The 14835-nt window shown below is 46.7% G+C and overlaps 1 protein-coding gene across 2 annotated transcripts in view; it reads right to left on the minus strand.

Moving 5' to 3' along the window:
- Positions 1-14835, minus strand: part of TSEN54 (tRNA splicing endonuclease subunit 54) — a 40283-nt gene that overhangs the window by 4385 nt on the left and 21063 nt on the right. For both annotated transcript variants that reach the window (XM_088482557.1, XM_088482556.1), the window contains exons 7-10: positions 13545-13631; positions 12080-12759; positions 11795-11855; positions 11346-11462 (exon numbers count right to left, since the gene is read on the minus strand). In XM_088482557.1, coding sequence (XP_088338683.1) covers positions 11346-11462; positions 11795-11855; positions 12080-12759; positions 13545-13631 — 945 coding nt within the window. The remainder of the gene's footprint in view (positions 1-11345; positions 11463-11794; positions 11856-12079; positions 12760-13544; positions 13632-14835) is intronic.

Genomic DNA, 14835 nt, shown 5'->3' on the forward strand with positions numbered 1-14835 from the left:
ACAGAAGGTCCGGTCGTAGCGGCAACCGCAGAGGACTGTCCACGGACAGACCCTGAAGGTCTGAGAACCAGTGCCGTCTGGGCCACGCGGGAGCTATCAACAGGAGCGTCCCTCCTTCCTGTTTGAATTTCCGGATTACCCGTGGAAGAAGGGAGACCGGAGGGAACAGGTATGCGAACCTGAACGTCCACCGGACGGACAGAGCATCCACCAGAGACGCCCCTTCGTCTCTTGTGCGAGACCCGTACACCGGCAACTTGTTGTTGTGCCGGGACGCCATGAGGTCGATTTCTGGAAGACCCCACCTGTCCACCAGTAGTTGAAAAACGTCCGGGTGCAGGGACCATTCCCCTGGATGAACGTCCTGGCGACTTAGAAAGTCCGCCTCCCAATTTAGCACTCCCGGGATGAAGACCGCTGATATGGCCGGAAGATTGCGCTCCGCCCAAACCAGGATCCGAGAGACCTCTACGAGAGCCGCCCGACTGCGAGTTCCTCCTTGCCTGTTTATGTAGGCCACGGTGGTAGCATTGTCCGACTGGACCTGCACCGGGTGACCCTGGAGAAACCGCTGTGCCTGCAGGAGAGCATTGAAGACCGCACAGAGTTCCAAGATATTTATTGGAAGCTCCGCTTCTGTCGGTGTCCACCTGCCCTGGAACAAGTGTGGACCCGAAACTGCTCCCCAGCCCCGAAGACTGGCGTCCGTTGTCAACAGGACCCAATTTGGAACCCAGAACGGACGTCCCTTGTTGAGGTGGGTCGTCTTTAACCACCACGCAAGGGACAGGCGAACCTCCGGGGTGAGCACAATCGTCTGGAACTTCAGAGACTGAGGCAGCCCGTTCCACTTGGACAGGATCAGGTGCTGCAGAGGTCTGGAGTGAAACTGGGCGTATTCCACCATGTCGAACACCGACACCATGGAGCCCAGTAACCTCATCGCCGAGTGTAAGGACACCCGGCGGCTGTGCAGACAACTGCGCACCCTTGACTGTAAAGCAGAGATCTTGTCCTCCGTCACGAAGATCCTTTGCTGTCCCGAGTCCAATAAGGCTCCAAGATGCAGAATCCTCCGAGACGGGATTAGAGTGGACTTCTGCCAGTTTATTAGCCAGCCGTGCCGTTGCAGCAGTGCAATGGTCAGGTCCAAGTGGTGTAACAGGAGCTCTGGAGATCCTGCCACCAATAACAGGTCGTCCAAGTACGGCAACATGCGGACTCCTTGCAGCCGCAGAGAAGCCGCCATGACCGCCATAGCGTCCTGTATGTCCAATGACACCATGTAGTCCCCAGGTTCCAGCGCCAGAATGATGGACCGTAGGGTCTCCATCCGAAACTTCGGGACCCGCAAAGACTTGTTGAGTGCTTTGAGGTTGAGAATCGGACGATATGACCCATTGGGTTTCTGTACCAAAAATAGATTTGAATAGAAACCCTGGCCCCTCTGGGAGAATGGAACAGGCACTATAACTCCAGCCTGGAGCATAGTGTGCAATACCTTCCGCAGCTCCGTAGCCTTGTTCCGGTCTGATGGTAGACCCGTGGTGAAGAATCGAGCCGGGGGTCTGTGCCGGAAGGAGAGGGCGTACCCGTGAGAGACCACCTCCAGAACCCAAGTGTCTGTCGTAGTGAACGACCAACACCGGGAGAACTGCAGCAGGCGGCCTCCCACCCTGGGATCCCCCAAGGGGAGACCCGGACCGTCAGGCCGCAGGCTTGTCATCTGGCTTGGGGGCCGGACGTCTGGTACTCCATGCTTGTTTCCGGGGCTTGACCGATTTCTTAGGGCCAGCCTGTCGAGGAAACGACTGTGGTTTGGGCCTGCCCTGGGCCCTAGATGACCGAAAGGACGATGGTCCAGAACCAGAAGGAGCAGCGGCCGACGGGAGACAAGCAGATTTGGCTGCCGCCAGCGTGGCCACAATCTTATCCAGATCCGGACCGAAGAGAACTTCTCCGGTAAACGGCAACGCTTCCAGACCTTTCTTGGATCTGCGTCCGCCTTCCAGGATCGCAGCCACAAGGTGCGACGAGCAGCTACCGCTGCTGAAGAAATTCTAGACACCAGAGTACTAATGTCTAGAGCCGCCTCGTTGATGTAGGTGGCCGAATCACGGAGATTGCCAATCAACTCCGCCTGTTCGGCCGGACAGTCGGATTCAAAAGAAGCCTCTAATGAATCCGCCCAGCGCTCCATCGCTCTGGCAACCCAGCAAATGGCCATAGCCGGCCGTGCTGCCCCCCCTGCAAGGGAATAAGCGGACTTCAGGCAGATTTCTACCTTGCGGTCCGTAGCATCCTTAAGGGAGGACATGGATGGCATCGGCAATGTGGCACTACGGACAAGACGGGTCACGTGAGAATCCACCTGTGGAGGGGATTCACACTTAGCAAAATAATTATCCGCGAACGGATAAGCCACCGCCAGGCGTCTCTGCGGCTGGTATCTTTTGCCAGGTTGTTTCCACGCCTCCTCTAAATGGTCCACCAACTGACCCGAAAGAGGAAAGACTGTGGCATCGCCCTTCACATCTTTGAAAAAGGCATACTTAGATTTAGCCGCTGGGGGAACTTCGTCCTCAATCACCAAGGCTGTGCGGACCGCCCGAATAAGTCCAGGAATATATACTTTGGACTTAGCATCAGCGTCCTTAGTATGGAAAGGTTCCTGATCGTAAGGATCCAGAATCTCCCCATCATCAGACGTCCCTTCGTCATCCTCATAAGGAGCGGACAGAGACGCCACCGGCCTTTTATGAGGCCGCATCACAGACTCCCCTTGCAACACATCCGACAAGTGCTGTACAGAACTCGTCAGGGAGTTAACCCACGCTGGCTCCTGAGAACCCGGGAGCGGGGAAATAGGGAGACTGTGGGGTACCACCAATTGTCGTGGGAACCCCCGCATGGGTGACGACACCACAGACTGCTGGGACAAACCCATCGGAGTAAACGCGGGCTGCGGAGCTAACTGGCCCACTAAAGCTGTTAACGCCTGAGCGAAACAAGCCCAGGGCGGCTCCTGTACCGGTGCTGTAACCGTAATAGGCCGCGCCATGGACAAACACTGCCGGTAAAGGCCCTCCGCGCTACCCTCCCCCTCCGCTAACGGTACTTTGCACGTGGTACACTGTAGCCGGAGGGGAAAATCACTTTCAGACATGATGGCACCACGTATGTGACCTCTCTCACCAATTAAGTATTAAATAGGCGAGAGACCACCCTGCAGCACCGCACCGCAAGGGCTTTAGCAGAAAGAACAGGGACAGTAATAAAGCTGACAGTTTAGAGAAGAAAAGTTACAGGCAGCGCTAGCACAGTCACATACAATGCAGAGAAATAACAATTCCTGCACTAACAGCGCTGATCACTCAACTACACAGACACAGGGCCTGGTAGGACACAGCGCTGCATACACAGACCTGAGCCACAGCGGAGGAGAGGTATGCGGGGGGACCCAGACCACGATGCTTCCTTCCAGACTTCCAGCAGCGTTCACCATGCGTTGCAGAGAAGATGGCCGCCGAGGAGCAGAGAGAAGCTGGCCTGGGGGAGGAGCGCTGACACAGGACCAGTCAGCACAGTGCAGAGAGGGCTGTGTGCAGCGGGGGAGGCGCCGGCTGTGAGACAGGGAAGGCGCGCTCCCCTGGCATGCATTTAACCCCTGAGACGCCGCAGCGCTACCGCTCTGCTGCGGTCCGCTGTCCCAGGGGGTAGTGGAAGCGCAGGTTGGTCGCCTGGCTCCACGCTGCAGCCAGTCCCCAGGGAGCCCCCTGCCTGGGGACTTAGGACCATGTGATCAGCGGGGACCCACCGCGGGACCCCGCTGCTTACCTCTGTCCCCCTTGAATCCGGCCATGGTCCGGAGCATCTGGGGTCACCGCTAGCTGTGACCCCAGACGCCCACCAGCATCCCCGGATCAGTACCGGCGTTCTGGTACCGGCGGGGTGTAGGGAAGACAGCATGGACGTCAGGACTGACTGTCCATGCTGTTCATCCAGATGTGCAGCCACAGCTGCATGAAGAAAAAGCTTCAGGGACTCTTCTAGCCCCCACTCCAACAGGTGCACCCGACTCCGGCCGGGCACCAAACTAAACTGAGGTGCCTTGTCCCGGGGGCGGGGTATAGGAGGGGGACCTAGTGCATCCTGGGAGGCTGAAAGCTTAACTCTTTGGTGCCCTGCGACTGACGTCACACCTATACCCCAAGGTATCCTGTGGATACCCTATGGACCCTGAAGTAGAAAGTTGATTTTTAAAATTTTACAAAATAGGGCCACTGCATTTTAATGTATTCATATAGTGGTGCTAAATTTAATATGGTGACCCCTTAAATTAAAAATAATTTTGATTCTAAAAGGGGGCGCTATATTAACAATGCTTATAAAAGGGGACAACAGAATTATATGGTTTTCTGCCGATTTTATTGCGACTTAGATTTTGTTACAACAGAAAAACTGCCAAAATCAAAAAGGCGATTTTGACAATCTCAGGCTATTACAGTTCTCCCTTGTCTTTTTCCTGAGTCTTCAGCTGAGCAAGGCAGACAGGGAGAGGATGGAGAGTTCCGTTGAAAGAAACATACAACGTATAATAGATCCAGATGGTCTTGGAGTCGCCCCAGGTAACGTTCTATACTATCAAAGGTGGTAAACAGTACAGAGCTGACATCATCGGGACAAGTCAGTGAACAGGAATGAGTGGCTAGGCACGTTAGACCTGCCACATTGCTGAGATCTACAGCCTGCAGTATGGTCTTGGGAGCAAAAGGACATGCATTCTAGGTAAACCCTACTAGGGTTGTTTGCTTGTTTGGCAATAGTTAAATAGGTTTTTATTTCCATTTATTATCTTCCTATCCCAATTTTTTAGTACTCTTACTGAAACAGGAAAGAAAACTACCAAGACTCATTACTGTGTTTCAAGAGCTTGTGATAAGGATTCACCTAATGATTACAAAGAAGCATTATATATGGACTATAAAAAGGCAGGTACACACTATACAGATATACTGCAGATATATCTGCAGATGATGGTTGTTCACACACACTGAACAACCATCATCTGTGCCTACCCGCAGGTCCCGGCGACCAGGGGGCATGTACCGGCGGGTGGGGGGCGTGTCCAGCCTCCCTCCTCGCGGCTGCCACTGTGTGTGTACACAGGTGGTCGGTACACACCTGCCAATGGACAGATGTGTCTGCAGACATATCTGTCCATCGGCTGTGCAGCACAGCCAATGCAATATGTCGGTGAACGCCGACGTTCACTGACATATCATGGGTACACACTGCCTGACGGGCAGCAGATACATTGGCCAATCAATTAATCGGCCAATATATCTGTCAGTGTGTACCCAGCTTAAGAAAGTTAGTCAAGCGCAAACTCCAGAACAATATGAAGAGTTAATTAACTGGATGATTAAATACTTTGTATCCAAGGAGGAACTGTAGACAACCAATTGATTAAAAAGACAATGCATAGATCTGGATAACGTACAAAAAGTTTCCCCCGAGACATCTATTGATTAATTCAAAGTCTAAGCAGGTTTGATGTAAGAGAAGTTAAAGGTTAATCCAGAACATTTTACTGTATATATTCAAGAATATGTTGCCCTATATATAATCCGAATATAGAAGATATCCATGAAAAATAGCTGTGCCCATGAGGTATAATAAAATGTCGACGAGGATAATATAAATTGAGCGAATATATATAATTATATATATACACACATACACATATACCCACACAAACACGCTGACAAAGTATAAATATATAGTTAATAATTATATAGTAACACTGGGTATGCAAATAAGGACTCCAGACAGGCAGCTACTTGGTAAAGCGGTGGCTTCTAATGGCAGCAAACACTGCACCTTAGCGTACGTGAGCATAGGCCTGGACACACACAGGCGCATACAGAAAATGAGCAAACATAAAAGTAGCCTGCACCCCTGGGAATGACAGTTAAAAAAAAGTTATAAAAAAAATAGGGACACCCCAAAACAATATTTTAAAAATTGGGGTGAAAAAAAAAAATAAAGGGAAAAAAATTGTTTAACAATAGGGAAATAGGTTCAGGGCTATTCTGCAAGTATGCGGCAGGTGTTTTCTAGAATAGAATTATAGCGGCAGGTGCACAAATGCAGAATTTTTTAAAAAATACTTTAGGGACTTAAAAATATGCTAGTACCCATTTTCATGTACCCCAAATTTGATGGGACCACTTAAAAAAACGAAAAAAATAACCTAAGTGCTCTTCTGCATCACTTATTCAATGTCGGGAAAAAAACACCTGCTGTGGTTATTTAAATCCCCGACTTTCAAATAAAGGCTAAAACGGTGGTACCCATAGTGATCCCCCATGTTTTTACAACTTTAGGGGGGTCTTACAATTATTTTAAGGAAAAATTCGTAACTTTACGCAAATCCAACTTCGGAGTTTCCCGTTTTCGTTAATTTTATATTGAATACGGGGATAAGCAGGAGCGCGCACCATACCTTAACGCAAAAAAAATCTCCGTTATGAAACGTTAACTTCGACAGTGAAGTTAACGTTTCATATTGAATACCCCTCGTAGTTGCAAAATGTGCCGATCTTGTTTTCCTCTCCCTTGGAGGGAGCTGATCCCACCAGAATGTGGTCAATTCAGGTAAGAGACCACCCCTCTCACCACAATATATATATATATATATATATATAAATAAAACACTCACCATTCCTAGTTTTGGGGTGCAACATGGTATGTGACCACATTGTTTAAATAGAAATCACAGGGGCTCTGCACTCACCATAATAACTAATAATAAACATAGTAAACAGTGGGGTTTTGATTCATGAATTGATCAATGCATTTAAGCTTGTGATGGCTATGTCCATGTTATAATTCTGAGCAATAGAGTAGGGACTTGCAGTAAAGTGGGGTCCCGTGACGATGGGCTGCAAGCTTAAATGCATTGATCAATTCATGAACCAAAACCCCACTGTTTATTATTATTGTTAGTTATTATGGTGAGTGATATATATATATATATATATATATATATATATATCTCCAGTCAAAGTTTGGACACACCTTCTCATTCAATGGTTTTTGTTTATTTGAATTATTTTCAACATGCAGTAGTAGATTAATACTGAAGACATCAAACATATGAAAGAACACATTGAATTATGTTGTAAACAAAATAAGTGGTAAAGAAATCAAATATGTTATATATTTTAGATTCCTCAAAGTAGCCCCCTTTTGCTTGGATGACAGCTTTGCACACTCTTGGCATTCTCTCAATCAGCTTCATGAGGTAGTCTCCTGGAATGGTTTTCCAACAGTCTTGAAGGAGTTCCCAGGGGTGCTGAGCACTTGTTGGCTGCTTTTCCTTCACTCTGCGGTCCAACTCATCCCAAACCAGCTCAATTGGGTTTAGGTCGGGTGATTGTGGAGGCCAGGTCATCTGACGCAGCACTCCATCACTTTCCTTCTTGGTCAAGTAGCCCTTACATAGCCTGGAGGTGTGTTTGGGGTCATTGTCTTGTTGGAAAACAAATGATGGTCCCAGTAAGTGCAAACCAGATGGGATGGCATGGCGCTGCAGAATGCTATGCCAGCCATGCTGGTTAAGTGTGCCTTGAATTTTGAATAAATCACCAAAGGTGTGTCACCAGTAAAGCGCCCCCACACCTTCTCCTCCTCCATGCTTCACAGTGGGAACCAAACATGCAGAAATCATCCGCTCACCTTCTCTGCATCTCACAAAGACATGGCGGTTGGAACCAAAAATCTCAAATTTGGACTCATCAGACCAAAGTACAGATTTCCACTGGTCTAATGTCCATTCCTTGTGTTTCTTTGCCCAAACAATTCTCTTCTTCTTCTTCAGTAGTGGCTTCTTCATAGCAATAAGACCATGAAGGCCTGATTCACGCAGTCTCCTCTGAACAGTTGATGTTGAGATTTGTCTGCTACTTGAACTCTGAAGACTTTATGTGGTCTGTAATATGAGGTGCTGTTAAGTAGCGATTTCTGAGGCTGGTAACTCTAATGAACTTATCCTCTGCAGCAGAGGTAACTCTTGGTCTTCCTTTCCTGGGGCGGTCCTCATGAGAGCCAGTTTCATCATAGCGTTTGATGGTTTTTGCACTTGAGGATACATTCAAAGTTCTTGAAATTTTCCGTATCATCTGACCTTCATGTTTTAAAATAATGATAGACTGTTGTTTATCTTTACTGAGTTCAGTGGTTGGTGCCATAATATGGATTACAACAGTAGTCAAATAGTGGTGTCCACTGTGTACTAACCCTACCTCTGCACAACACAACTGATGGTCTCAAACACATTAAGAAGGCAAGTAATTCCACAGATTGACTCTTGACAAGGCACACCTGTTAATTCAAAACTATTCCAGGAGACTACCTCATGAAGCTGATTGAGAGAATGCCAAGAGTGTGCAAAGCTGTCATCAAAGCAAAAGGGGGCTACTTTAAGGAATCTAAAATATAAAACATACTTTGATTTAACACTTTTTTGTTTACAAAACAACCCACCAACCATCACAAACATCAGGCTAAAAAGGTGTGCATCATAGGGGCTATTTATACCATGGGCCTGTATTTCATAGCCTTCCACGTGGGACGCCACCAAAATGATGTCACTTGAGCGTTTCCAAGACCAGTGGTACATGCAAAGTAAACCAATGCCAGACAGAGGCTTGGATCAGGAAGTAGTACCAAAGTCTAGCAAGAGTGAGATCTATAAGTGCAAATTGGCCCAGAAGGTGACACTGAGATCCCGCACTGAGTTGCAAAGTGGTTTAATAGGCACTTGCACAAATAAACCACATTGTACATGTTTTTAATCTGTTTTATGAATGAAACTTGCTTGAAGTACTTTCACTATTGTGCGCAGGGCTGGATTGGCCATAGGGCTCACCGGACAGTTTGCCGATGGGCTGACAAACCTGTGGGGCCAGATTACTCTTTTTTTACATGTGGCCCCATCCCCAGTAGTACTGCACATCTTGCATGACAGGCAGCCAACCTACGTCTGTCATAGCAAGCAGAGTGGCACATGGAGGAGACCCACTGATCGCAACAGCCAGCCCTCACTACCGCTGCTTCCGGCCTCCAACTGCACTAAATTGGAGCATCCCACATTACTGGTGCTCCTGTACCTTAGACGCCACAGCGGATCAGTCTACACTGGGGAATATCCGCCATACACACCTGCCACTTACCACCAGCTGGCACTTGACAGTTCACGGCAAGCAGACCAGATCTGGACACTTCCTGCTGCCTTATATCCAGTGAACCGTCGGGAAAGCCTGGCCACACACGCAGAACTGCGGAACCTTATTATTAGAGAGTGGTCTTGCAGAGACCGCATTGAGCAAGTGACTGATTGTGCGCTGAGCCTGCGACTGAGAATCAGTAAAGCTGTGACCTTGCCAGACAGCATTCCCCAGGATGCTGGCAGCACACCAAAATAAAACGAGGTTTGCTGCATTTTACAGCCTTTATAGACACTGATTTAACCAGGCTGGAAATGAGAAATCCCATCTTAATTGCAAAGACAGAATCATAGTGGAATTATACAATTACCTAGTCCTTAGAAGTCAGAGAAAATTAACTATCAAGGGGAGATGTTTTGTATGTCACCACACCGTATAAACAAAGCTATCTCCCACACCTGAACTACCATTTCTGTCTGAGGTCCATAGACCGGAGAGCGAAGGCATCACAGATTCCCTCCCCATCAAGGGACACCAGAGAGCAGTGAATGGTTTACAGCTTTAATTACTCACCCCCCAAGTATTACATCCCTCACTGAAGGTTGTATAGTGACCCATTTATTTTTAGGGGGACGTATGGTCAGGACAATATTATATACCACACGGGAAAACAATCTCTGCAGGTGAGAAGAGGATTGGGGACACACCACATAACCTGACCTCATTGCCTACTCCCAGTTATCCTATTTATGCTAGAATTTTACTATTACCCATCTATTTACTTATCTTTTTAATCAATATTTTTACATCCACAACTTATGACTTTTTTAATTTACCTATATCATTACCACGTACACATAAGTACCAATGACCGTTTCCCTAATTATCTTACTTACTGCACTAATTAGAGAAAAACCTCTCTTATAGGGCCTGCAGCCCCTGAGTACCCCCACCAAATCCTAGAGCGCAGTTTTCCATATCTCTCTTTTACCATTGCAAAAAGAGGCTGGCACTGTAGTCCGTGTCTCACGAGACAGAGCTCCTCTCCAGTCCCCACCCAGATGAAGAAATGCACCAGTGCAACACACTGACTCAGAGCACTGATGGCACCAATCCCATCACTCCGCCAAACAGCAGCTCCTGACAAGGGGCCTATACTCTGCCCTGTACACATCCTGAGCAGAATCCATAGAATGCCCCCCACACCCAGATAGGAGCAGGCAACTGGCCCGAGAGGTCGTTGGAACTGGACAGAGGGGGGGGGGGCTCATGGGGTATGCGATAGGGGGCCTTAGGGCTAGGCGGTCCGAAGCTTAGTCAGGGCGCGAGGGGGACTCAGTCTCTGGCTAATGTGGGGGCTGTATGGGCTGGGGTGTTTTGTAGGGTAAGGGAGCTTTAACATATGTTGAACTGTTGCTGTATGGTGTGGGGGGCTGTGGTCTAAGGGTGCAGTGTAGGGTAACTGCTTTGGCAGGTTCATGGGTTTTGTGGATGCAGCCAGGGGAGCCTCATTGGGCACAACTCACGGAGCCAGCTGAAGCTGATCTTAAGGTCATATATGGTACAGTCCCAGCCAGCCATGTCAGGGGGTTCACACTCAGCCCTCCATGAGTGTGATGAATTGATTTGATGCATGGGCTAACCTGCATTATACCATGGGGTTTCTTTGGGAGCAGGTAGGGAAGGTCGGCTCAGCCTACAGCATACACATAGGGAGGGACCAACTACCCCGAACTTATCCAATATCGGAACCAACCACTGGCCAATCTGTCCCTGGCAGGAATCATCATGCTGGATGCAGGGGAGGCGGGCCCCTAGCAGTCGCACCCCCTGTATTTAAGTCTTTGGTTAAAAGGTAGAGAGATCGCATGCAAACATCTTGGATGCAACAGCAGTGTGGTGTCCTATACAATAGCTTGCACTATTCTGCAACCACTCAAAAGCATGCTTAACAAGAGTATAGCATTCTATCAAGGTCAAATATTACCATTAGATCCATTGTAAACCTCCCCAGCCAGCTGAGGACCACAGTATATGCACACCCCTAAATGTCATTTTTAACAGAGTATGCTGAAGTTCCTGCCCAGCCTCAGATTTCATCTCACAACCTACCTGCGCACACACACACGCGCATATGGTTTGCCTGGTTTGGACTTCTTAAACTCTGATGTACCATCAGCCTGATACAAATTAAAGTGAATTTGCGGTATGTTCTGCACATCCTTAGGCCTGTTAAGTTAAGAATACAAATACGGTCAGCGAGGATGAAGTTTCTCTCTCTTTTCAAGATATTTTTAAAAGGCAGAATAGTCCTAGAAAATATGTATATTTAATACTTAAAAAACAAATGTAACATTCACAAAAGAATAGGCAAAAGATCACATACATTGTGTGAAGCTGTATTTACTTTTGGTACGAAATTAAGTGCAAGTTATTCTGTATTTTCGTCCATTTCAGACTAAAGACTCATTCATTTGTACAGTAAGCTAATGTTACTAAATTTTTTATTTAAACTTTTCTAATTTCATCACTCTCACTTTTTCCTGTATCATCAGACTTACCTCTTACCAGCGTCCAGGAGAGTGGACTGACTCATCTCTGTGATCTGCTCTAAAACAGCAGCTGGATACAGAAATGCAGGGGTTAGGCACACACAAAACTTACAGAAAATGACAATAAGGAGTGCAATAGCTGGCCACGACACTCATCGGCTACACAAAAGTGTGACGTGATGGATGATACCCTAATTATAAAACTCTTAATATACATGGAGTCTTAAATTTCATTTAAAAACGAAGTAATCATAAAATTAAAATGCCATGCATATAGTACAAAAAAATAGTCACCTGTAGATCTCACATGTCCAGGCATTAGCAGTGGACTGACAGAACTTGCCCAAAGATGTGTCGGTCTCTCCCTGTGACTCTCACGTCCCCTTTCCATCAGGAGCTCCTTATATTCCCTCCAGTTGGTGCATTTCTTTATTTTGGGGTCTGCATTGATACTTATTTTGTACTTGCGCTCCCAGTCCAATTGCTCTTGCTCTTTTCGGGACAGCCTCTCCCGACGCAAGTTTAGCTTTTCTAACCAGCGAGATATGTTCACCTGGCGACCGGTCACGTTTTCTGGCAGCAAAGCAGGCTCTGGAGCAGGAAGATTGGTGCAGGGTTGATCAGATGCACAGTTTGGAAAACTGATTTTGGTGAAGTCCCATCGGGAGCTCCTTGTGCACCTTCTTCCAGTGCTCCCTGTTTGAGTTGTAACTTGGGAATTTCTACTTTGTAATTTCTTGTGTGCCTCAAAATCTTTTATTTGTATCTTATCACCTGCTCGTCTGCTTCTCAACATAGTGTCGTCATTTTCTGGTTGGCCATGACCTTTACCGGTTTCTGAGACATCTGGCACACATGCCGTGTGCTCTGGCAAAGAAGGGGAAGGCTTTGTTCTTGAGCAATGTCTACTACTAATGGTCAAGTCAATATTGTCTTTGCCATTGTCGTCAAGTGGCTTACATTTCATTTTTGATCTATAAATTAAACAAAATTTAATTTTAACTTCCATTACTGATGTTTCCATTAAAAGATGCTTTATTCACCATTTGCATTATATAATATATTATGAAAGTTTAGAAGTCATATTTTATAGTATTGTATGAAATAATGTTTATTTATTTCACAAAGCAGTAAGTGGGGAAGGCAGGTACAGAATGCTTGATGCTGAAAATGATTGTAATACTGGCCACATACAACCAGTCAGGCAATAGGATTATAATCAGAATATTTCATAACAATTCAATGAACAACAAATTGGCATAAATCCAATTCTAAGCACTAGAGAACAGGACCCCTCACTTGGTTTGTCATGGGTATTTTTAATTATATATTCAGATGTAAAATATGGTATGCTACAAATATATATATATATATATATATATATATATAATCTGACATTATGGTAAACCGAATCACCAAATTTATGCATCAGATGACCTTGTAATCCAGTTGAATGGTACTGCTACCAACTATCCAGATCTCTCCAATATGGCATACGTAATGAGTGGCAAAATAATCAAACACCCATCTAAACTCATTAGTGCCATTACAAATCAAAATTTGGTTAGTGGTCTTTTACACTATGACCTATTTGTCACTATATTTTAAACTATATTGTAAAATATAGTGTGAAAACACTATACACTACATTGTAAAATATAGTGTGAAAATATTGCTATCAGGAACAATGTTCAACTTGCCCTCAGTAAAATGTATTTTATAACTAGAAAGTAACCGTATAACAGAGGCTGATCCTTACTGTGGACTTGAATTCCTTTTGCGTTTTCGATTAGGCACAAAGCAGCTCTCCAAATTTAGCTGTCTCTCATATGGCGACTGTATGGAGCTACAATAATAAGAGAAAAGTGACAGAAGCATAAAATAATTACAAAGTATAAAAGATAATAGTATACAGGCAAACATGTAAAATAAATGTTAGCACTCTACTTTCCGCCTGCATTGAAGAGGTCACACGGCTGACTATTATACCCCTTTTACACCAAAATCCCGGGTCCGACCCTGGAATTTGAACACTGGTCAATCCCGGGTCGAACTCAGCTTCAGACCCTGTTTACACTGCAACTTGACCCGGGTTATTCCCGGGTTTGCCCCGTTCACACTGAACCCGGGTAATCCCTGCTTTTCTCTCTAGAAGTCATTAAAAATGGTCTGTTTTAAGGTCTGACAAAGATGCTCACAAAAGGCAGCAAAAGAGAGGGGTGGGGACTGATTACAGCATTGCTACAGGTTGCTGTTCTGGCTGTGTATCAGCCTGCATTTGTGGCTGCTGGTCAGGCTGTGGTGCAGGCTGCAGTTCTGGCTGTGGCAGGCTGTGTGCCTGCCTGCTTTTGTGGCTGCTGGTCAGGCTGCTGTGGTGCAGGAGGTTAGGCAGGCAAGCGATGGCTTCATGTACATCTCTCTGCAGGGCACTGACAAATTACATCATCTGCCAGTGCCCCAGAAGCTCCAATCAGCATCTTTCAGAGCTAGCCGGGTCAAATAAGCAGGGTAGCACCCGTTCACACTGCCACATGACACGGGAACAACCCGTGTTCAACCCTGCTCTCAACCCGAGTAAGATTCCCGGGTAAATCAAACCGGGAAATTTTTCTGGGAGCCGTTCACACAGAGCATCGACCCGGGTCGACCCGGCAATAACCCGGGTTATTCGGTTGGTGTAAAAGGGGTATATGAGTGCAGTCTATTCTGATTGCCTTCCAATGAGATGTTGACCATCTAAAAACAAGAGATATGGTAAGAACTTACCTTTGTTATCTCTGTTTCTACGAAGTCCATAGGGTCCACAGGGTTGACCTTGGGGTATAGGTTGGGAACCAAATCCGGGCACCACGCAGTTAAAGCTTTTAGCTCCCAGGATGCACTTGGGTCCACTCTCCCTATAACCCCACCCCCAAGCCAGAGGCACCTCAGTTTGTAAGTAGCCAAAGGCCGGAGGAGGAGAGAAAAAGAGAGAGAAAACTGGAACACTCGATAACCATACTCACAGAAATGGGAGACGGAAAACCGGTGACCAGCCACACAGCCCATTC

The sequence above is a fragment of the Taudactylus pleione genome, unplaced genomic scaffold, assembly GCF_031769625.1.
Source record: "Taudactylus pleione unplaced genomic scaffold, aTauple2 ptg000290l, whole genome shotgun sequence".
Lineage (NCBI taxonomy): Eukaryota > Metazoa > Chordata > Amphibia > Anura > Myobatrachidae > Taudactylus > Taudactylus pleione.